Raw genomic sequence first — 24816 nt, forward strand, 5'->3', positions numbered from 1 at the left:
TGAAGTCATGAGGTTATGATGGCCTTACACGGCACATTATGTTCCTTAATCACTTCTGTATAATGTGCTTCAAGTTAATGAGGTCTTCTTGCAAACACACGGTACCTGTTTCTGCATGAGCTGCGCAGCTGGAAACAGCCCAGGTCCTGAATTCAGCCCTGGGATCCGGCAGCTGCCTTAGTAGGGGACTTGGCCCATCTATGCCCTGTGTACTTCCCTAAATGCTCAGGTTTTGCTATATGGGATCAAACTGATTGTGTCAGGATGTGAGTAATTTGTCATTCACTTAGGCTCTGTTTCTTATCCCCACCATCAGTTCATGCCTAATTCTTTGCAAAAAAAGAAAAAAAAAAAAAAAAAAGTCTTTCTGAAAACAGCAAGGACAGTAGTGCTAAAGGGAGTGGGAAATGGGACATTAAATCTCTCCTAGTCCTTTCCTGCTCTTTCCTGCTTAGCATGTAACAAATTTTCTAAAACACCCACCAAACAGGTTGATTTTATGGGTTCTCAGCTGAGCAGTGGGATATCGTTTAATCTCTGCATCCGCTGGCATTGTTCTGAATGGTGAGAGAGGACCAAGCAATGAATTTGTCAGAACATTTTGCAGAGCTCTGAGGTGCATGGCATTCAAGCAACATCACACCAGGAGTCTAAATCTGTGAGTCTAGAGGTTAGTTACAGATAGAAGGAATAAATCAAGCAATAAAGGATGCCTATAAAAAAGCATGCTGCCTCTTAAATGAAGACACTTTAGAGTTCATCATAAACCTCTGACATATGTTCAAGTCACTCCGCCTGCCATCACAGTCTGACATATATTTCAAGGTGCCTGCATATTTTATGCTGTAACCTCTAATAAATGCATGTACGTTTTCAATGATGTTGCATCATACCTTGTGGACTGATGTGACTTCAAAGGGGAATTGGTGTCAATGCAATGGGAGTTCTGCAGGCAGAGGTGCTCAGATGCACATTAGGAGTGTTTCTCTGACTCACGCAGTATGTCAAAACGTCTGTGCAATACCAAAGCGAGTGTTGGTTTCATAATCATCTCTTTGAGGAAGCTTTCCTCTAGCTGGATGCCAGTTCTCTGTTTCTAAGTAAAGCAAAGCACATACAATTTCGTTAGTGTCTGGCTTTCCTAGTCCAGGCTGCGGTAGGTTGCAGTACTGGCTAACCTGCCGGGGGGACTGAATGGTTCTACAACAAATGAAATGCTTTTCTTCATTTGAATTTCCAGGGAAAAAAAAAGGGAGAAAACAAGACCCCAAAAAAATTGATATAAACAAAAGCAACAGCTTTGGCTGCGCTTTTACTTAGAGTGATGAATAGCAAAATTAGCCTTCAAGAGCTAGGCTGAAATTTCAGCGGAGCCACCGAATACATGCATATAATGGCTCTCTTGCTCCCCAAATGGAGATTATGGCTCTCTCGAAAGAACAATTGCAAGACGATTGCAGGACTAAGCCTTAAAATTGACCGTCCCTTAATTTTTAGTAGCTGTCAGGAATTAACGGTGTGGCATTGATTTATGGAGCCATCCAAGCCACTTCTGCAGAGCTTCCTTCTTTTCAGAGATAAGTATTCAGGGAAGCTGCTAGTATATGTGTTATCCATCAGGACCTGTCAGCTACTCTCCATATGGTTTGCTGCAGTCAGAAAAAATGCGACATTCTTCTTAAAAGTGTCATTTTCTACAGTTCAAGAAGTGCACTTTCTGAAAGAGGGATTAACAATGAAGCAGAGCAGGCAATAATTATTATTAGTCAGTTTTTCCAAAAGTAACTGAAGACATTTGAGCACCTGAGAGATTAATTTTTTATAATTCTTGATTTTTCAGAGTATGATGATCCATACTGTATAAATGTCAGGGGGTCATGGGCTGGTCATTTTAAAAAAGAATGTTGGAGAATTCTGGCATTTTCTATTGGGGGGGGGAAGAAAAAAAAAAAAAAAAGAGGAACCAAACTTAGAAAAAAAAATAGCTGCTGCTTTAAGTGCTTGTGGTCACTATAAGAATGTGCAGACTTTGCAAATCTGACTCAGCTACTTGAAAAATTATGGAATCTACTTTCAGTGAAAGACTAGAGGCATAGAGAGGAGACCAGGATGATCAGTTATCACAGGAGCACAGGATCGTGTCTGCCCGTGGTGTGCCACTAAACTTCTGCTCATAAAAGACCATATAATCGTGACTTCAAAACATGTCAGAATTACCATGTTTTTTTAACAAACCTATGCAGATATACATAAAAGTGCTACATGTAGTAAGGGAGAAGTGATGCTTTGCACTTGTTCTTTGGCGTTGAAGTTACCACAGTACAGAAGTCTGAAGAGTTTAATATATGTGAATTGGAGGCTTTGGATAGTGTACAGAGTGTATGGACAGGTAGATTCAGCATCACTTTTCTGAATAATTACTGATTTATCCTGGATGGTAGAACAGAGATTTTCAGTTCCAAACTTTCATATACTCCTGGAGTCGGTGAGGCTGTTGTGTTTTTGAGGGAGAACTTTGAGTGATCTGCGGGCGATGCTAGATGTGACTATGTGTGAATTCCCTTATTCTGTGATGTGTAAGGCCCTGATCGCTGGGGATTTAATGAAGCTGCATGTGGATGGGCAGGCAGTGAGCACACCATGCCATGCTATTGAACAAGTCACTCAGAAATATCCTGGCAGCTTTGCCATTAGCACAGCTCAGCTTTTCCTGCGGCGTGTTCTGCTAATATAAATATTCCTGAGCTGCTTTTATATATACTCAGGCCACCAGCATGTGTCTCTTTTTTCCTGGAACCCTACCACTTCTTACATTGAAACAGGAGAGTTTAGAGCTATTTGAATTCTATTTCTGTATTCGCAGCAGAGAGCACAGTGAGAGCTGGATGGCACAGTCACAGGACCAGCTGCATCCCTCTCCACAGGTGCATCCACCGGGTCCTTACCCTTTTGGACTGGGATGACAGAGGTCTCCCATTTCCACACCAAACCCTGTGACAGCCCTTGCTGCACTGTGGAATTAGCCACACTGGCTTTGGGACTGGAAGAAGGAGAGCCCGGGCGCCTGGCAGCTTTGCATGGGATGATTTCAGCCTCCCACATTGTGCGTTGCTCCAGGTAGGAATGTTCTGCGTGCATCGGCCGTACCTGCTCTGCAGGTCTAACTGAGCTCAAGGGCTGGTGTTCTGTTCCCCAACAGTCAGTGTGCACAGCACAAATGTGACAGGCCCTGCCTGTAGCTTTGACATCTCCAGCAGCAGAAAGGACCGGTGAATCCGCCTCGGAAGAGCTCGCGGTCTCATTTGCCAAGCATATAGTGCCTATAGAGTAGCCTAGTTCACTCTCTCAGCGGAAAGCAAATAGAAAAATCATTTTTGCAGTGCCCAGCAATGTTTGTCTTCCAGGTTGGCTGGCCTGCAGTGACATTAGTGTCCCCAGAGCTTCTGAAGTTAATCATTTCCAGTTGCTGCTTGCCTGCTTGAAGCAGTCCTAGCCCACCCTCCAGTGTGCTCATCCTGCCAGTCACTATGGGAACGGCAATCAGAGCTCATATTTATGGCTCTGTAGATGTCCAAGGTCACAGAGCACAGGTCTAGTGGGAACAATTAAAACAGGCCTGTCCAGTTATATCTCTTTAAGCTCTCCCCACATTCTACCTCTAACTAGAGCAGTAAAGTTTAAGTAGCATGACTGTCAGGTTGTGACTGCTTTATAAAAGAGATCCTTTAGAGGGGATAAAGCTACTCTGTATACTGTCATCTGTAGAAGCATACTGTCATCTGTAGTAGCATACTAGGAGCATAGTCAGCATCGCTGGGCAAAACCTGCCCCAGGTTTGCCTCGGCATCCCTGCCGCCGGAGCCGCCCCGGGCAGGTGGTCCTGCCGAAGGGGGGACTGTGGGGGGACAGGTCCTACCTCACCCACCACGAACGCTGCTGGGACGGAGCTGTTTGAACTCATTTTAAGTGGCAGTGTTTATACTGGTTCGGGGAGTTTCAGCTGGTTTGCCTTGTGTACTCCGTTACCGTCATCACCTATAAGCTAAAAATTGCAAGTGTTGTGTTTTTTAGGTAACAGCAAATGCTGTTATGCCTGGTGACTTTCTCTGTAGCAGTACACAGGAAAAAAGAGGGCTGTGGGCATCACTGGAGTAAGATGGAGGGAAGAGCGGCAGTGAATTTTATACTATCTGAGGGACAGAAAAGTAATTCCTTGGCAATTTCCCAGTTTTGTAAGAGGCAGCTGCCTCCCTCTCCCCTCCTGTTTAAACCAGAGTTGGGTTCTATCGATACCTGTGTGATGGGACTCGTGATCCCATTGTCCGTGTTTTATTGAGTTGGGGGATGAAATTGGTTCCTTCCCTTGAGCGTTAATGTGCTATGTTACATGAGAATGAAAATCATTTAGGCCAGAAGATCCAGCAGCAGATACTACGTGAAGATAAGATGCAGCTACCTCCTTCACATGCAGTGGGCACGGAAAGATGCAACTCCGGAATTCTAAAAACAAGCTAGCAGGCATGTAAACATCCTTACAGATCTCCAGTCTTTTTTAATGGTCCTGTTATTTTAAATATAGTCTCTTCCAATTCACAGCTAATCATGTTTGGGTAAGCAGAGCATGTTTGGCTCGTATTTTGTTCCATAGGATTAGTTCCTAAATGCTGTAGATTAAACGAGTCCTCACACCGCATAATGTGTAGACAGTGGAAGAGATAGTCCTTGCACTTGGCTGTGTCCTGAGCAAACAAGAAAAGAGAAAATGAGACCAGGGATGGCACACTGCAATGACCTCTCTGGTGGTGTGCAGTGGTCCAAGGGCTGAGGTGGGAGAAGACCCAGGCCGTTGCCTCTCCACCACTTTTGAATTGCTTTGAAAAACAAATATTCACGGCTACAATGAACTGGGATGCTGGGGTGTTGCATGGACATGAGAACATGTTTTAGAGCAGCAGCTCAAAAAGCACGAAAGTTTCCATTCTGAAGCTCTGGGCTGACAGTGTGAGGCACTTCCCTGGCACGCTGATGTATGGCCATGAGTTGGGGGTTGTTGGTTCTTCACCTTCCTAAGTTGCAGCCAACCCTTGGTGAATGCTGGGATCCAGCTTGAAAAGCTGCATTTTGATATCTGAGCAACTTGAAGTCTGATTGTAAAAAAATGAAAGGGAGCACTGGAAAAATCTGTCATTAACGTGGAGAACATTGATGTGGAGAACATCCCCTATCCGTCCTGGAAAGGAGGGGCAGGAGGTAACCAGCTTGGAGTGCTCCTCCCCCTGCAGAGGAAATTTCTCTGAAGGAAATGTTCTACTGTATTGCTGTGATACAGGTATGTGCATTCTCTGAGCTCTATATCCAGTGATATTCAGTGTCAAATCAAGTGATCTGTGTCAGATTGACTCATCCCAGTGTTTTATCCCAGCAGTAATGCTGGGTAACGTTAGCAAGTGGGTGCTGGTACTGGTTTGGACTGGAAGGTCTGGTGTTGAACATGGCTCCTCAGTGTGGTGCGTGGATGTGACACACACACGTCCTCATTTCCCAAAGTGAGGACTGGATTCACTATTCTGGAACTGGAATTGTCCGCTCCTGGCTGCTGGGTTGTTACAAGGAATGCTGGATTTTGGTGTTCCCTGTGCTAGGGGTGCGACAGGCCAGCCTTGGTCACAGCGGGTGACTTTTGGAAACCTGGCAGAGTGGCAGCTTCGAGTGGTGGAAATCGAGACATCTCTCGTACCTTTTGCTTCAAAGAACAGAAACACAGCAACATTTTAAAGAGAAGGAGAGAAACATACCCTAACTCCCACCCTGCCTGGCTCAGTGGTGGGCACAGGTGAAGACCGTGGTAGTAATTTTCACTGGGAAGGTTTTAGCAAGACACTCACAGAGAACTGTCTGGATTCCATGTGCACTGGAGGAACCTAAGCAGAGTTAACTTCTTGCCTGTTGTATTTTCCCTCCCGTACCTACCAAGCAGACAATATATAGTGTTAATGTGACTGCAGAGATACCACAAGGGTGCAGGCAATTCAGAAAAAGCAAGGAATTCCAGAAAAAAAATTATACCTTGCAGCTTTGATTGTTGTTGGTTTCAAAAGACCGTAAAATAACCATAATTCTTTTTTTCTCTTGCAATGTTTCTTCATTATTATTATTATTATTTTGTTTGGCCATGCAAAGGAAAAATTAAGGTTGATTTTAAGGTCCAATTTCCTTTCCCATTTTGTTTCCAAGGTTACTCCATTGACTTCTTTTAAAGGCAGTACTTGGGAAGTCAGTGGGGTTGTCTCTGTGTGCCTGGGGGCCTGGGAGCATCTCCCACTACAAGAGACCATCTGGTGAAGTTCCTTGTGGAGGTAAATGGCTCGGGGCCGTGCTTTGCAGTGGAGGAGGCAGTTTGCTATGAGAAAGCTTTCAGATGAGTTGGCTTGGGTACCAGGAGGAATCAGCAGCAAAGATTTGCCCTATATCACTGTGCTGTGCCAGGGAGAATTACTCCTCCTAGGCTGTGCTGAGCATCCCCATAGCAGCCACTCTGCAATAAGCCCAGGGAGCCCCGAATGCACGCGCACACGGTGTCAAAGGCAGTTGATCACAGGGCTGGAAATTGAATTCCAGTGCTTCAACCACAAACCCAGTCCTCCTACCTGCCTGGCGCCCTTTTTAAAAAAAAAATCAAAATAAAAGTGTAAAATGAAATTAAATTCCCAGCTAAAAAACTATTCTAGGAAGTGACTATGCCACTGAATGGTACAGAGGCTTTTCTGACATCAGTTCTTTTTTTTTTTTTAATCATTTCATTTTGCCTCCATTTGACCTTTTCCATTAGCAGCTGTAATTGTCTCTTTGTTATCTGCTAAAAAGTCATACAAAGGAGGTTATTACAGTCAAAATGCAGACTTGCCCAGGGAAAGGTGGAAGGAACCTCATGGAAGTCAAGAAATGTTGAACATTTTCTCATTTTGCTGTAGTTGACCCAAGGAGCTGGAGAACAAGTTTCTATACCATAAAACAAACAAGGTACACAGCCTACAGGCATAGATGCCAGCAGCGCAGTGGCACGTATCAAATACCGTAAGCAGAGTCGAGAGAAGGGATCACAGCTTCTGCAGACAAGCACCTGTGAGCAGCAGTGCTTCACAGCTCCCACCAGTTCCCACCAGTTCCCACCAGTTCCCGGTGGAAGAGGACAAGGATGTTGGTGCCCTTTGTTCAGGTGGGTTCATGTCAGCACGGTCATCTGCCGGCATACGGTGAATTGCCGCCACCAGGCTGTTTCTCTTTTAGTTCAGAAAAATATCATCTAGCATCTCTCTCTTGAAAGATTGCCAAACCTTACCTTAAAACGCGTGTGTTTTACTCAGGAGTGATTATATGCAAAAGATAAACAGAAAACAGTTTCATTTTCAGCTGAAGATAAATTGATGCTAAGAATTTGCAAAACATCCTATTCCCAGAATTAAAGTAGTCCCTTTGGAGACATCTCTGTACTCTCTCTCAGCAAGTTGGGTTTTTTTTTTGTTTCCTGATCTCTTTCTCTCTCTGCTCCATTCCTCCCTCTACCCACCCACACAATTCCTTTATTTTCTTCACTGCGCCATTTCCCAACCTATTTTCCTTTGCATATTTGAAAGCAAGAAATTACTTTGAAATCTCAGATAGCTTTAAGATTTTCAGTTCTAGACTATCAGACAGCTTTCAGACTAACTTCTTCAAATATCCCCATCCCACAATGGCAGCTGGTCACACGGAGGAGCACGGGGCCCCTCTCTCAGGGTCTGTGATCTTGCCTGTTCCTTGGCTTTGTCTTGGTCTTCCTCCAGAGATGTGTTGTCCGTTGCACATTGTTTTACACAGGAAAATTTTCCAGCTTCTCAAAACAGGTTACGAAGCACTGCTATAAAGGACGGGCGTGGAGGAATCTTACAGTGGATGCTCATTGAAAATTGGCTGTCTTGTTAGAAGGCACGTTTCAGTTCAGCTCGGTTTGATACAGGAATGAGCAATCACCCTAATCAGTGGTAGTATCCTGACCTAGACAGCATCTTCTGTCATCCCTCTTTGCTATCCCAGCTTTAGCAAGTAGGAGTAAGTGTGGGAAAAGTTAGGTCAAATTTAGTGATTGCCAGTGGTTTTGACCCTGTAAAATGTATTTCTTCTCACTGGAGCCAAGTCCCACATCTCTGTGCATGGTCGCTTGTACAAGTGTGTGTGTGTGCTTGTGACTGAGGCTGCTTTGTGTCTGCCAGGCAGCAGGGCAGGGGATTGCAGCTGGAAGAGGAATTGTGCCTCGAATCAGGGAGCAAGGCTGAGTGGTCAGGAGGGTAAAACACCTCCCTGACTCCGAGCAGGAGCCCAGCACATTTGAATGGAGGTCGGTGCAGTATTGTTGCATGATAATGGACTGGATTTGAGGAGTTTGGGTCGTTTCTGTGGCCTTACAGATGCAAACGTACAACTGTATTGCTGGTGTAAATTGTGGCTGTGAAAGAGGCCACAACTTTGGCATGAGCATCCCTTTAGATTTACAATTTATGCATATTTACCATGTTGTGCGGTATACTGGGGACAGCAAATGGTACATCTGCATAAAAATGAAAAGTAACTGAAAACTAGTTATATACTCTATATAGCTCTGATCAGAGGGGGGAAAATGACTACAGATTTGTGGTTGACAAGCTTCAGAAAAGGTTCAACAGAGTGTGAAAATCGACATTTAGCAAATAGGAATTCAGCCTTCAGTTTTTGCGAATCTACTTGAAATACACTGCTGGTTTTAAAGAAAATGTTAGGTCAGTTGTTACATTGGGTATTGCTTGTCTCATTACTGCAGTTAATTAAAAGGGGGGACAAAAAGTGAAAGCCAGAGTCAATAAGTTTGTTAATAAAGATTTAATTTGGTGGAATCATTATAAATTGACCGTACAATGAATGGATATGCCGCAGGAGTATGAGTGTCTGAAGGTCTATAAATGGGTTTTCAGAAATAGCCATCAGGTTGTAGCCAATTTGTCATGCTAAATAAGCTTTTCAAATCCACTTAGGCAAGTGTGTACATGTTTTCAAAGGGTATCACCACCGAGTATATGATGCATAGAGGCCGCTTTTTTTTTTTTTTTCCAGCAGGTTTTTTATTCTACTATTTCAAATCCTTTTTAGTTTGGTGATCTCTGTATTTCTCATTGTAAGTGATTTACTATTAAGTCAAATCTTTTTAGAAGGAGTAGAATAAGTCATCAGAGAAGAAAAAAAGTAAATCATCGCTACGGAAGGCACTGTAGGCTGAACCTGTGTGCTATCCGCGTGAGATTTGAATCTAGCTGACCCTTTTCTTTTGTGTCTGACCAAATGGCAAGTGAAAATCCCATGACAGATAGACTTCCAAAAGAATTTATTAAATGGAAATCTAGATCAACATTTCTTCCCTTTGTAAAGCATTTCTGATCTAGAAGACTGCATGCGGAGTAGTGATGATAATGAATGCAATATTTGCATAGCACGGCACCCCTGCCAGTAATCCTCTCGTTTGAGTATGTCAGGTTATCACAAGGAAGTGATTTCTCCATCAGTGATGACATACTGGTCTGCTCAGCAGGATCATTTAGCACCCTGAAAAACAGAAGAATAAGATAAAAAATTTGCATCGTGCTGCCTTCTTCCAAAGTAGAGCAGAAGAGAAAACCATGCAAGTAGTGGAGAGTTGGCCCAAATGGACCCAGTGGTCAACCACTGGCTGCACGTGAAAGTCACCACAAAGCAGAGCACGGTCTAGTGTCTGTGTTAACAAATATTTTGTGGCTTAGTCAAATTTTAGCTGACTCAAGTACCGTCTTTCCATCAGGTGTTATAATTTTAGGCCAACTCAGGTGGCTTTTGTCCTCCTGCCACCATCCAGAAGCCAGGGAAAAGTCAGGAGAAAGACCACTGAGGGCTGAGCTGTTGCCTCCAGGCTGCAGAACAGCTGTCCCTCTGCCCGCTCCGATGGCTCAAGGTCGCCGTGGAATTCGGTGGCCCCACAGACCTGCTTTGTGGTGTGTTCATCTCCGTGTTCCTGGTGGCAGCACTTTGTTAGACATTAGGTAGCAAGTGGTGTCAGTGGCCCCGGTGAAAAGCTGCAATGCTTTGTTTCTGTTTCTTTTTCTCCTCCCTGGCTTGGTGACAGTACATCAAGATAATACCCAATCTTAGCAGCCTCTTCTGTAATGCTGTTTGAAAGGGTTTCTTCCAATTTATGCCTTTTAATTAGAAGCTTTCAACCTGTAATTAGAAACTTACACCAGCCCAACCTTTCTTTCTGAAAAATGCATTTGTGGTTTAGGCAATTACGGTAACATAAAAAGTAATTATTTTTCTCCATGTGTGAAATGAGAGTGCTCATTAATGCACCCAACAGGCAGAGGATTTTATTTTGTTTCGATTTGTTCTGTTGTATTGCAATAAGTTACGTAACAAGGTATGTCAGGCAAGCAAAAAAAGCTGGTGTAGGCAGTTGGACTGGCATATCTAACTCCTGAGTGTGTTCCTGCGCCACGCTGGGCGTGCAGAGAAGCTGCGGCCAGCGGGAGCAGAGGCATGGCCATCTGCAGCTCCCAGCCCTCTGGCCAGCACACACAGCCCCAAAGGAATTTCCACACCATCACTTGACCAGTTTTGACCCAGGCTACGTAACTTGTGACGAGAGACATGAGCTGGTGAGTTTTTTGTAACAAAAATAATTACAGGCTCCTAAGTTCCAGCTAGTGACATCAGTAGCACCACTATGGCTTGCTTAGAGCTCAGCCTGCTCTGTGACAATGTCATATAATGTCCCACTTCTGACCATGCCAGGAGAGGGGACATCTGTCCTTTGATTTTCCTCCAGCCAGAGCTGTATTGCTCTGCTCTGCTCCTGTATTTGATGGTGTCTCATATGGCTGGGTACTGGCAGAGGTTACAGACGGGGCTGTCCTCAATGGGCTGAATCTCCTCAGTCCCACCTACAGTGGCTGGGGTTTTATTAATCACACCCGTGCTCTCATCTGCTCAGTGGCACTATGCCTGCTCAGGATGCGGCCCCCGGCCGCTCCGCACCTTTCCCCGGCTGCGGCCAGGCGCTTGTCGGCGGAGGTTTCCCACCGCATGGCACACATGGCTCTGGGTGCTCCAGTTCATCGGTTCAGGCTGAAAGACTGAGCACCGCGGGATGGAGCTAATCCTGCAGACAGCTTTCGCTCGGGTCTGTCGGGTACAGTAGGGGTTCAGAGCAAGACCAGTCTGCTCACAACCCACTGGGTGAGGAGAGTGAAGCTGCAGTCATCTCTACACTTAAAATAGAAACAAACAGGAATAATTCATTTTGCATCCCTCAGTCCCTTCCCTGGCCACTTAAACACATCATCTTCTTATACCACATCTGTATTTACCACACATCATTTTTTACTATCTCCCAATTTCTATGATAATTTCCTTCGTTGATTTACAAGCAACAAATTTTTTTAATTATCCAGATTATTTTAATTTTCCTAGCCATACCTGCACTCCGTTAAACATTAATCTCATACTTTTTTCTTTGACAATCTCTACCCTTCACCATTTCTCCAGTTCATAATGAAGGTAGATCTCAATAGCATTACCCAGTACATTCTTCTCCCTAGATGAATTTGCTATCTTCTGTTCGAGCTCTGCTTTTGTCTTCTAAATACTATATTTGGCTTCTTGTAAACTATTCTAGAAATCACTTAACAAGTCAAAAAACACCAACCCATGAACCCTAAAACATTTAGGATGACTTTGCATAATTACATCTGCTTCAGCAATTCCCCTGCTGTAGCATGATAGGCAATCACAAAGAATTTACAGTCGTATTTTGACTCTTCCATGGTTTTCTAGTTTTACTGCTATTTAGTGCTCTGAATAAGCCTCGCCCAGTGCAAAGGGGATTTGCACTGTGCTGGAAGGAGCTGCATGCTTGAACTTTTCTGCTTGATGAGGAATGACATTTTTTTCAGAGGAAAATGAAAGCTGGTTTTCATCTGCATAGTGCTGCAAAGCTGGTACTGTATCTCCAGATTCCTCTGATTCCTCATTTGTCTAGACCCACTCAAATCTCCTTTGAATGTTAGCGCAGCATCTTCCTAATGCTGGCTTTGACCTGCTTCATAATGGTTTCAAACCACTCCTGCTACTCAATTAGCCCTCCTCCCAGAGCTGGAATCTCTGAAGAGATTAAGGTATTTCCATTGTATGGGCAGGAGAGTATTGTTTTAGCATGGACTTTGTCTAGGAAAAATTCACTAGACACAGTACCCGTAGCTCAGACTAGGTGAAAAATATATAAACTGGTTCATTTGGCGCTAAGCTGAAGTTAGCAAAACAGCAGCAGATTTATTATACTTCTTGTGATTAAGCACTTCTTTTTGTATTGCAGCTGTTAAGAGCTCTATTTTAAAAAAAAAAAAAAAAGAAAGAAAGCAAAGGAATGTTATAAAATGAGATTTAGGGCATTAGTTTGAGATTGAATTAGCAGAGCTGAAGCAGGGAGAAATGGTCAGGACGTGATCGATGGGGTGCAGCAGGAGGAGATGGAGCCAGTGTGCAGGTCCCCACGGACAGACAGGCACGGCACCGTCATCGGGGAGCGCAGCACGTGCCGAGTCCAAGCAGGACCACTCATGCACCATGTCCACTAGGTTCCCCATCCAAGGAAATAGTAAAGCTTATGAAAAATGTTAAGCACAAGGGTGAGTAATACTATTTTCTCAGTTCCTTTTTCTCTCTCTCTTGACTCAGCTTTGGTCAAAATCTCTTTGGCATCTCTGTTGCCCAAACACAGAGAAGCAAAGCTGTTGCACCCTTCACTGTTTGAGCCAGACTTTTCTCTAGCTCAATTAGAAAACTGTAATTTCCAATAAGGCATCATTAGACCTCTCCTTCCATCAGGGCTCTGACAGACTTAACTGCATTTTCCTTAGGGATTAACCATGGTTTGTGGATGAGAGCTGTAAGAATTTTCTTCCATTGTCCGTTAGATCATATTAGGAATTACATGAGGCTTTAGACCCCCAGCCAGAAAAATCTGTTTCAGAGTATGGCTGCGCTGGAATTGTCACTTACTAGATTTGCAGCATAAACATTGGAAACCTTATGGTAATACATGCTCTCAAACTAAACAGTATTTACAATGATAGGCAGGATTTACAATTGGATGACATGATGATAATATGTCCTTGTTTACTTCTGTAATTAATGTTCCTAACAAAAATACCCTGGAAACCTTTCATAAGCAAGATTTATTTCTGTTGATTGAGACTGTAATCAGATGTCCCTATTCAAACAGTAATTGGTGTGCTTCATTAACATGTAATTGAAAACAAGATTTATGTCAATGCTAGGCAATAAGTAGCAGGGATACGTATTTTCTTATTAGTGGTGAAATCTTCTGTAAGCTCTCAGAGTACTTGCTGCTTTTCCGCTGTGCCATGTGCATCGTATTTTGTCAAAATCATGGTATCTTGGAAAAAGATTGTGCATTTTCCCCTTTTGATCTTAACATCTCTGAGGCCAGCTCCCTTTTCCTCTCTTTCCTGTTTCATATCAGGCTCGCTGTTGTTGCTGTTGTTTAGCTTATTGTGTTCTCATGAAATGGCAGTACGTTCCAGTATGGAAGAAATCTAGTGATGAAGGGTAGAGCTCAGGGCAGAGAGTTCTTCTCTTTGGGAGATGACAAGACTTTTCTTTTCTTTTCTTTTCTTTTTTTTTTTTTTTGATCAATCAGTTGAGGTTTTCACCAGGTGAGTCCAGATACCACCCGTTGTTCCTCCTCCCAAACTTTTTCTGTTTCAATACAAGCAAAGGTAAGACAAATTTAAAAAAAAAAAAAAAAGTTTAAAAGCATTCTAGAAATAGAAACTGATAGTTTATTTGCAATTCAGTAAAAGCTAACTTCCAGTTAATAGGGAGAAAAGTATTGTGTTTTCTTCTATGAATAGATATAGATAAGGTAACACACAAATAATGGAGTCAGAAGTGTAAGTCACCGCGAGTGGGTGATCCCATTGATTTCATTGAAACAAGGGAGTTCAAACTGAAAACAAATTTCAACCTGAGATACTGGTTCATTACCGGCAAATTGATGGATCTCTGCATTTACTTGCTAGCATAATTTACCAATTGTGTGAGGTGTAAGCAGGCACAGTGGTAGCACTGGCTAATTTTATGCTCAATGTGAAATCTTATAGCTGGTCAGATGCATACCATAAGAAATAATTAGAGTCATTAGAAATAATGGGCTACAGCTGCAGTAATACATGCTCTGTTCTCAGTCCAGAGGTTTCTAAGCAAAATTAAATTAGCTCATGTTACCACACTGCTGCATCATATGCTCCTCACCTCCTGAGAGTAAACTTCACGTTCCATTTCCACACTGTGAGCAAAGTTTGTGCACCACAGAAAAATCCTCTGCTGGGGATAAGAAACCCTGAAGCTTGAGGCCATTCCTTGCTGAAAAACAAGTAATAAAAAAATAATAAAAAAAAAGAGGTGGCAGTTATAGGTCCCCAGCTCACATTAACTCCTTCCGCATGTTCAGGATCATCGCTCTGCTGTGCTGCAGCCTTTGGTACCAGCCACAAATTGCAAGTCCTGTTTGCATCAATGCTGGACCCAGGTGAATATTTTTCCCCCTGAACTACTAGCTTTAAACTTTTATCTTTTTAAGGAAATCATGTCCACTTTATTTGAAGCACATCAGCAGCCCCTAGCTGCTGGTGGTACTGCCTTCACATCTGTAATATCCTCTTTTCTCCTCAAATTCAAAAGTCTGTTCATAATAGTAAGGAAAACGATGCATTATCCTGGAGAGGGTGAGGAGAGGGACAAGAAGGAAATATAATCCATGGTACTGGAGTGATTAATGTGACTGTTTATGATGAAGGAAATGAAAACTAGAAATCTGGGTAAGTAATGATCTTTCCAAGAGAATTACTTTCACTGAAACCACTATACAAACTCATATGCTGACCGTCTTTAAATTATTGCTGAAGTTTTCAAAGCAAAGCAGGGACAGCGCTGAAAATTTTTCTCCCTTGTTGACTCCCAGGAGCACAGAACTTCCAGCCATAGCAGGAGAGGGGTTCACTACGAGATGCACGCATGCCATCACCTCTCTTTAAAATGTAAGATGCTTCTGCGATAAGTTTGAGTTAAAGGGCTTAGGAGGCACATTTAGCACTGTCCATTAGGCATGGTGAGCTGGAGAAAGGCTTCCCCTGCATACATCACCTCACACATTGATATGCGGGCCAGGTGTGCTCAGTGGGAGGAACAAGACTAACAGTATTTTTGATGAAGGTAAGAGCCTAATATTGCAGCTTCGGAAAGATGAGTTATCCATCTGCCAGCCATCTATCTTTGGCTATGGCACTTACCTGGCCTCGGTTATTACAGTATGTAACTGCTGCACAACCACTAATATATTTATCTTTTCGTCCTCCCTGTGGAGTTGGGAAGTGCTATTAACTCTGTTGCAGAACTAAGAACTGAGATTGAGGGTCAGATTTGTTATGGCATTTAGGTGCTCAATGGGATTTTCAAAAGTACCTAATGCCCGTTGTAATAAGTGGAACCTGGGTACTTTGATAGTTCTGAAAATCATGTTACTTGTGTCTCTTCTTTTAAAATTTTGGACTTAACGTGTCACCCTGGGATCCGTAGGAGAGGTTCCCATGTTGTGGGTAATCACCCAGACAGGAGACTGTCTTCTTCCAGGTGGGGCAGGAGCAATTTTATGGCAGTAGCTTATCTCAGTCCTGAATCCAGCAAGCCGCGACTCTGTGGGTAGCGGTGAATTTACCCTCCTTGCCCAGCTCTGTGAGAGAGGTCAGAATCTAGTCCTGGAAGTACTTGAGCGAAAATAAGCAGCACCCATGGTCAATAAAAAGGGTTTATGTGCCAATTTCTGGGATGGAAAATTCAAGAGCAGCAGCAAATAAAGAAACAATCTATATTCATGCAGTCACCTTTCCAGCCTACTCCTGTAATCACAGGCTTACACCTAACCGGGAGACGTGAATCCTACGGAAAGCTCCAGGGTATTGCACTGGAAAACAAATGTTGATTTTGAACAAATTATCTGTTCATCGCTTAATCATTTTCATTCATTATTAGTCTCCAAATTGGTTCTGCTCTGGAAGACAGAATTAGGTTTAAAAGCAGAGTGTCTCTTAAACACTTGCTTCAAATGAAAGTATTTGGTAAACATTACTCAAACCCCCTAGAGCATAAACTCCTCCACTGCTTTCTCGGGCTTTGCATAGATTTTTCAGCTCCTGGTTTAAAGACAGGTGTCTCAGGGATTCTTTCAGGATATTAGAAAATAACCAAATTTAATCCCTTACAATCATATGCCGGGGAAAATTTAGTAATTAAGTAAGACCTTTCTGGCCTCATTTACAGTAGCGTAAATTGGGACACAAGTCCCATGCAAATAGGTGAAGTTACACCGCTATTGAACATGTAAGAGAAAGAAGAGTCGGAGTCCAAAACCATGGCACAGGTACAAAACCGTGTGGGCTGCAAGCCCAAGTTCCTTACCATTGGAAGAGCTGCAATTTGCTGTTACAGTACTCGTACTCAATTTCCATAGCTTTAAGGTTCTAAAAAAAAAAAAAAAAAAGTCCTGGGCTTCAAAATTATATTTTTAACATGAAAAGGGATGGGTTTTGGTTAATTCAGCATGTCAGCAAGATTGCAGCTGTCGGTGCTAGTGATGTAGGATGACAGAGTGGGGGTCAGCTCGGCTAACTCCAAAAAACACGTGGTGCTGCAGGGAGGGGGTGGGCTACAGAGCAGCAGCGAAGCCCCCGCGGTGTGTGCTTAGCCCGCGTTACACCAGGGACCGTAAGGAGGTGCTCAGGAGGGTCCTTGGTGCCTCCGTGAGGCAAGAAGCTCTGCAGGGAGTAGGATGCCTCTAAAGTTGCATGGGTTTTCATCGGTGTTTGTAAGATGCTGTTACCCTGCTTGTAGGTTCTCATTAGGTGGAGGAGGGAGAATAACTCAGTCACGTTGTCAGATACAGGAAGAGAATAAAATTTCGGGACATCGTTATCTTGTAGATTGCCCGGTACTTTTTATCTTGTTCCAAGCATGAATTTAACTCAGTTTGCTATTAGGGGGACCTGTGTGCACAGGGAGAGATATGCAGATTGGTCCTCTCTTGATGCTCCCCCACCACAGGAAGGCATTTCCCAGCTCTCCACAGTCACCAGTGAAGCACTGGTACGCGACTGGGAGGCTGCTGCTGTGCAGAGCAGGAATTGAGCGCTCAATTCCTGCTGCTGCAAATGAGTGCATTTGCACTGTGGTGTCTGGCCACTGTTTTGCACTTGCAGAATTTATTTCTCAGTGAGCAGAAGAGCTACAAGATTAACAGATGAACAAATACTTTGAGACAGCCAAGACATCAAAGAAATTGGAGAGTCACTAAGATGTTGGAGAGCTGAAGAGTCACCTGGCCATGGTTCCTAGGAATTATTTTATCCTCAGATTAGCTCAGCTGTCTTGGGGTTTGGACACATCCTCTGGTGAATTTAGCTACAGTGACTTAAGACATGACTGGCCACAGCGCTCTGCTTCTCCTCTGGAGGGTGCTGCCTGTGGAGCAGCGGCAGCAGGAGGGAATGTGTGCCTGCATCCCAGCCACTGCAGCTCAGATTCTGGGGACTTAGTGCAAGCAGAAGATTCTTCATTTTTCAAGGTAGCCTTGAGCTATACCACTGAGGATGAGAGCGTACTGTATCCCTGGGCAGAAATCTCCAGGGAAGATGTGGGGCAGCCAGCATGTTAAGCCACCCCTATGCAAGCTATGGGAGTGCACTGTGACTGGTTTTACCATAAAGAAATTCCAACAGGTATTGGAAGGGCAGTTATTGCAGCAGGAAGGTCAGAGGGAATCATATCCCAGGTGGTACTATTTAATGGCCATCACTCTTTGCAAGCTTTTTCTCCCCCATGCAATCTGCAATTCAGAGGGGTGGGGGAAAAAACAAAAAAAACAAAACAAACAAACAAACAAACAAAAAAAACCCAAAAAAAACCCACCACCAAAAAGTGAGTAGCAACAGTCTTAACCTTAGACTGCTCGTACAGAACCCAGCCAAGGGGTGATAACAGTGGAGCATCAGAAGAAGGTTTATGTAGAACGTAGCTTCCCTGCAGAGAGCAAACAAAAAGCAGCTCAGAAAGATTGTGCAGAGGCTGTTAAGCATGAGACCATGCTCATTCCTTGGGCTGCATATGGCTCAGTTCTGCCCTGAAATTTAGATTTAGTTGAGTCAGCCAGGAAATTATGGATGAGTTTGGTGTCTTGAGGGAAAGGGTTCAAAAAGCAGCAATATGAAGACACCAACAAGAGGGAAAGTTATAACTTGAAAAGTGCCACACAGAGGGAACTGTGCCTTTGCTTTATTGAACTGTTGGCTGCAATAAATACGGCTGAATTCCCTCAGTCTCCCATAATGTTGTCTCAGTACCAGCAGGAGTCCATTTAAGAATACACTTACTTGCACAAATGATTATATATGAAGAGCAGAGAAACAGCTGAAGCGTCACTGCAGTGATGCAAGCAAATCCTAAAAGCTGCCCAAGTAAGCTCGGTGGCTGCGTGCTGCTGCCTTGTGCTTTGGGTTTCCCAGCGCCGCCAGCCCAAAGCAGCCGAAATAGAGGAGCTTCTGTTCCACTCCACCTGCCTGCCTCACCTGGGGAGATGGTACTCTAGATTTTGTGATGGTACAGTAAATAAATGGTGACAAAATCCACTAAGAGGATATTCCCAAAGAGGGAGAATTGGGGTTTATTATCTTTTTCAATACAGAAAGTAATAAAAGACTGCATTAGCAAGAAGAGATGAGACAAGTATAATACAAAACCAATGAATGGATGATCAGCAAGGAAGATGAACCTTGCACTTCTACATCTTATGGCATTATAACCCCAATTGCCTGAATTAAAAGGTTTGGCTGTGTTAGTGCTACAGCAGGGTTGTCAGATACCTGTGTGTGGTGCGTCCACAGTTAGGAGGGGTCAAAGCGCCGGAGAGAGGGGCTTGGAGGTGAGCAATGTGATGTAGGCATAGGACTGCAGACCAGGAATTTTAGGGTCTTCAGCCTAGTTGTTTTCATTGATTCGCTTATGTCCTTAAACGCTTCCAAACTTCACATTGTAGGTAGCCAGGAGAAATAATTTGTTCTTGCTTGAACAGTGGTTTTAGGAAGAAGAGTGCTTGCACTCTCTGCGTAGGTATACTGCTTTGCTAATATCCCCCGTTAGCACTGATTAGTTAGAAACCTGAACTTGCATATGGGCAAGCTGGTCATGGGGGAAGCTTTATTGCACCTCGCAGCTGGACCCAAGTTGATACAGAATGTTAGCAGACTAGATCTGTGATGTGTTTGACCACATTACGCATGAAGTCTTTTCCACTGACTAAACCAGGTGTGGATCTGACCATCGGTAGGTCCTACGGTGCTGTGCAGCAGGCAGTCAGGCAGTGCAAGGCAACAGGCTGAGACTGACCATGAGTGTTCAACCCTTCGGGCTCTGTAACTCCCCGTTCTGTTACAGGCTGGAGTCGCCGACGCGCGCGCTGGTGATGGAGGCTCCGAAAGGCATCGAGATCAACGCGGAGGCCGGCAGCTTGAAAGCCACGTGCAGGACAGAGCTCAGGCTGGAATCCAAAGATGGAGAGGTAAGAGAAGGGCGTGAAGCCCTACCACAAAACCAAAGCAAGCCCCAGATCTCCTGCAGGTGTGTAGCCTTCTGAGTCACTGAGCCGCTGCATTTGAAGCGCTGGTATGAAAGCAGCGGTGCAGCAGGGCTTCCTAGCTTAGTTTCTGCTAGCAGTGACTGAACATATCATATGCAAACAAGACTCACTCTATGGCAGAGGCTGATTCATTATTTTTGAAGTGCTTGGATAATAGCATCTGTTGTTCAAGCAGATTTATGCAGCTGTAAAATATACAGTACTCCTAACCTCTTTGTTTCCTTGTCAACTTTAAAACAAGATTTACTTGGCCAACATAATTAAATCTTTTATCATACATTTTTCTATAAGAAGAGCTTAATTCACTGGTATTTATCTGAAAAGCTTTTGTAGCTGATGTTTTCATTTTGGAAAGAAAGGGAACATTAGGAGATACAGGTTGTTGCACTGGGGAGACTTCCAAAGGGGAAGAGAGCAAATATAACAGAGAACAAAGGTAAAACCGGTGTTGAGTAAAGCCTCTTCTGGTGTCTCAAAAGTACATGGGCACAGGGTTCTTACCCCTCCTCCTGCCGCGGTGCTGGAAGGCACAGAAGGATGTGGCTGAGGAGCTCCTGCTGGGGAACCCACCGGGAGGCTCTGCAGGAGGAGCTTCCCATGGAACACAAACCTCCTGGCAACAGGGCTCCAACACAAGCTAACATTTTCCTGTCTTAGTGTCAGGTGTAATAAGTAGAGTGGGGGTTTTATTGCAATTCCTGTTATTTCTAAACATTTGCCTTTTAAGACATTTCAGACCATGGGGTGTTAACAAAAAAAACTCAAAAAAAAAAACCCAAAAAAACAAAAACCTCTTACCTAATATACTGCAACTGAGATCCAAGGCATTTCACTACTGCAAGCAGTTGCCTTAATGGTTTTAACACTAAGTTGCTTTTAAAATGCATATATTGACCTGCCTCTTTCAGGAGATTAGATGGTTGGATACTAAAACTGGCGACTGTTACTGTAATTGCCAGATAAGAGCAAGTACTGTCAGTTGCCCTGTAATAGTCTGGTGTGCAGGTTATCTTACCGTGCCCTTCTCAGTGATGTTAGAGCACTCCCCTCTAGCTGCCACGTGTCTCAGAGCCGCCACATGTTCGCTTTTATGTTCTGTTTCAGAAGGAGAGATATTCAGGTCTGTTATGGCATTTAAGTTATTTTTAATATACATAAAAGTGTTACACGTATATATAAAATACACATGAAAGTCAGTGCTGGGAGCCTGCAGGTGTGACTGGCGATGGGATCACAGTGCAGCAGCCCCGGTGGAGGAGCGGAGCCACTGTGTGCTCCCCACCTCGCAGTGGGGTGCCTCTGGCTGGGTTAACCCAGACGTGCAGGTGCCCCAGGAAGCTACGAGCCAAGAAAACATGGTGGGTAGATCAGCAGAAACAAACTGGAGGTCTTAGGCGGCTCATGATAAAGGCAGATAATATGCTTACCCAGGCTTGTATCAGACTTTCCCATCTTAATACACTTGCCCAGCCAGTTTTTGTAGCGGCTGGATTTTCCAAAGGAAGCTTCTTTAAACACAAGATCAAAAATAACAGCTCTCCACTAATTCTCTCTCTCTTTCTCTCTCTCCCCCACCTCCGACTTCAGATAACGTTGAATTCTGCAAAAATCAAACTACCTAACTTGCCTCAAGGATCTTCCTCTTCTGCAGGGTCCAGGCAAAAAATCTACGAGCTCTGTGTGTGTCCCAATGGGAGGTTATTTCTGTCGCAGGCAGGCGCTAGCTCGACCTGCCAGATAAATACAAGCGTCTGCCTTTGAGAGACAATTTGCAGTGGGGCATCGCAGGCAGCACAAAAGCCAGTTCTGGTCTCAGATTGCAGCTGCCAACTATTTTTACTAGAACACAGAAAGCCTATCAAAGACTTTTTTTGTGTGTGCGCGCGCGTGTGTGTGAATATATATATAAAAATATATATATAAAATATATATATATATATCCTCTGTGTAAAATGATGTTTCAGTACAAGGAATCCCAGGGTGACCCTGTTACATTTGTGTAGCATTTCTCTTACACCAAAATTTACTGGTACAATCTGCTGAATTGGAATTGATGCTCCCCTGGCCCCTTCTGTATTAATATAGTCCAATGATCACCCCTTGTTTTTGATCATGTTCTCAGAGCAATGGGCTTGCTGGCTGGGCAAAACCCTGGAACCAACGTAGACCCACCAACATGCAAAGGGAAGAGAAGCATCTCTGATTATTTTCGCACCATTAAATCGGTGGCACAAAAAAAAAAAAAAAAAAAAAATCCCAACAAAATAGCCAGGTTAATCTGAGGTTAAATTGCACTCTTTAATTTTCACCTGAAGCATGGCTCCCTGTTGGGATAGAGAGATTGCACTTGGCTGGTAGAAAAGCCCAGATCTTGCTGGAATAATAATTTATTTTTCAGAAGGGGTCTGAGCCTTACCTGTGCATGGACAGGGGTGCCTTGTGCTATTCAAATGTGACACTTCAGCTCTAACCCTAACCTAAAGACATCTTTGTGCTAACAAAACTGGCATTGCATTTAGTTCTTGGATGGAAAAAAAATTGCAAAAGTTGGACTAAATAGAAAAATCCTGAACCTCCCTAGTTAAGAGGTGTGCTGGATCACCCCACACACTCTCCATTAGCACCTTTCATTTTGAAAAGGTTTGGTGTGAAGATTTAAGATTTGGACATTGCCTGTCAATGCCTATAGAAAGAGAAAATTACCTGTTCTACCCATAGAACCTGAGAAATTGATACAAATCAGGTGTGTAACGTAGATGCTATGCCAGATTTTTTGTTATCTTTCTTTCCAGGACATATAGTCCAAGGTCACTTAGATTTTCTGGAGACTGCAAATATCAGAGATGCTGGCAATGAAACAGACTTCTTTAAGCATTTACAAAGATTGTGACAAAGCCAGATTGCTGGAAAGCAAGGGCTTTGGATGCTGGTTCCTCTAGAATTTGAGCCCCAAAAACTTTGTGGTTGAATCTTTTCACGGTTGCATTTTTCCTTATTTTAAAGTCTAGGAGTCACTACGGGCAGGTTAAAACATGGAATATGATCTGGTAACATTACTTCCATTGTTCAAGTTTTGAAAAACGATGAGAAGAGCCCAGATCATTGAATTCCAACCCATAATTGCATCCACATGCGTGTGAAAATCCTTGACAAACAAATATACTAATTACTGCAGAAGTATCTGAGTCACAGTAAATCTCACAAGGACAGCAAGGTTTCTAAGCCTCTGAGATGCTTTTGAAAATATTACCTCACGTGCAAATATGACAGATCTGTGCCCATCCCTAGCGATAGCTAAGCAAAGCTGGTATTCTTCAAGCAATCTTCAAGATAAAACGTAGCTGACAGAAATGTTTAGAAATAATATGGCCCATTCCTTTTTTACAGATTTCCACGTATTTTCTTGTGGTCTGGAGAGTACCAGGGTTTGATCTTTTTTTTTTTTTTTTTTTTTTTTTTTTTTCCTTTAAATGAACAATTCTGGCTTGATCTAAAACCGACTGGACTCAAAGGAAAGATTTCTGTGGAGTTTAGATTAGATGTGTTGCTGTCTAACAAAGCAGCACTCCTGCAAAATTTATTCCTGAAAGAGGTTTGAATGATCTGCTTTTATTTCAGTAACACTTTCCAATTAATGAACAAATTCAAACTATTTGTTAATGAATGATTCCTGTAATTATTATGTCTTGAGTCAACGTCTGAATGCAAAGGGTCACCCAGGATAACAATTGTATTGGGACACAGGACTATACCATCTCTGTTCAAAGAGGGGAATTGTGCCTATGCCTTAAGTCAATGCACTCAGCAAGGAGAAGCACATCATATTTATCTTGTTATTAAAACTAGTTTATTTGGGGGGAGGGACAGGAGGGTGTCTTGGGAACTGGTTGTGCAACTTAAAACAGATATTAATGAAATGCATTAAGACTGTAGGGGCACCTAGAGTGATACAAACTTTTTTTTTTTTTTTTTACCATGTTAAATATAGTGAAATACTGTGTGCGTTACCTCTGGGACCACAACTGAAGTCCCATTCGTAGTCCTACATTTACTGTAGAATTATTTTTTTTTTCCCCCTGTTTCATTTAATACGGATCACAAACCTTACAGCAAGCACGGCCCAATTCATAAACAGATCCGGCGTGAGCAGTTGTGCAGACACGTGCTGCAGGAAGAGCACCCTGCACAGAAAATGAGCCGCGTTAACTTTCCCATCCCCCAGAGCACGGGTGCTGGGGAGGAAGGCGGGGGCTGACCCAGCAGGGATGCTGCGTCCTGGTTCCCTTGCTCCACTCCCGCGGCACCGGCGGCTCGGTCCTAGCCCTGTACACCCTCTGCCGAGGATTGCCATCCCAACAAATTAATTGTGAGTGGCTGGTCTTCTCAGCTGGGCTCTCGGTGAGATTATCACCTTCTTGTGTCGCGGAAGCCATGACACCGCTTAAGGACATCCCGCTATTTATTTTGGTATGAATTTCTATGGGGGAGCTGTTAGGGAACAACCTCACACAGCTGTGCCATCGCTGCAGACGCTTCTCTGAGGTGAGCAAAGGGTACCTTAATTACATCTACACAAAGCAATTCGAGTTCCTTCAATATATTAGACGATCATCTTTCCATCTTTAAAAACATAAAATTATATGTTGTGTTGAAAGATGAGGAACGGCTGCTAGGAAGGTTGAACCCATATAGAGACTGGTAAATCATGTAAGTCCCACTGGAGTTTGAAGGCAGCGGTTTGGGTGATGCTGCCGGCGCTTGCGGCTGCGTGATTAGTCCCCTCCTGTTCGGTGAGTGGCAAACTGGAGCAAACGGGACTGCGTGTCTGGGATGCCAGGGTAAAAAACAGGCGCTTCGTTTAAAAAGCAGCTTGCAAACACATCCAGCTATTTCACGCTTCTCAGCTTGTTGGTGGGGGCTGTTGTGGAGTGACTGACCCACCGTGCTGGACGAGGCGAATGCACGAGAGGGTCCCTTGTCCTCCTGCCTGGCCCAGAAGTCCCTCATAGTTGCTGCAC

At 43.7% G+C, this 24816-nt stretch overlaps 1 protein-coding gene across 2 annotated transcripts in view; it reads left to right on the plus strand.

Annotated features, from left to right (window-relative positions):
- SGCD (sarcoglycan delta) overlaps positions 1-22029 on the plus strand; it is a 341209-nt gene extending 319180 nt beyond the window's left edge. For both annotated transcript variants that reach the window (XM_040604641.1, XM_040604642.1), the window contains 2 exons: positions 19597-19720; positions 21386-22029. In XM_040604641.1, the coding sequence (XP_040460575.1) occupies positions 19597-19720; positions 21386-21559 (298 nt within the window). In that variant the 3' untranslated portion in view covers positions 21560-22029. The remainder of the gene's footprint in view (positions 1-19596; positions 19721-21385) is intronic.
- Positions 22030-24816: the final 2787 nt, after the last annotated feature.

Source organism: Falco naumanni, chromosome 8 (genome assembly GCF_017639655.2).
Source record: "Falco naumanni isolate bFalNau1 chromosome 8, bFalNau1.pat, whole genome shotgun sequence".
NCBI classification, from domain to species: Eukaryota; Metazoa; Chordata; class Aves; order Falconiformes; family Falconidae; genus Falco; species Falco naumanni.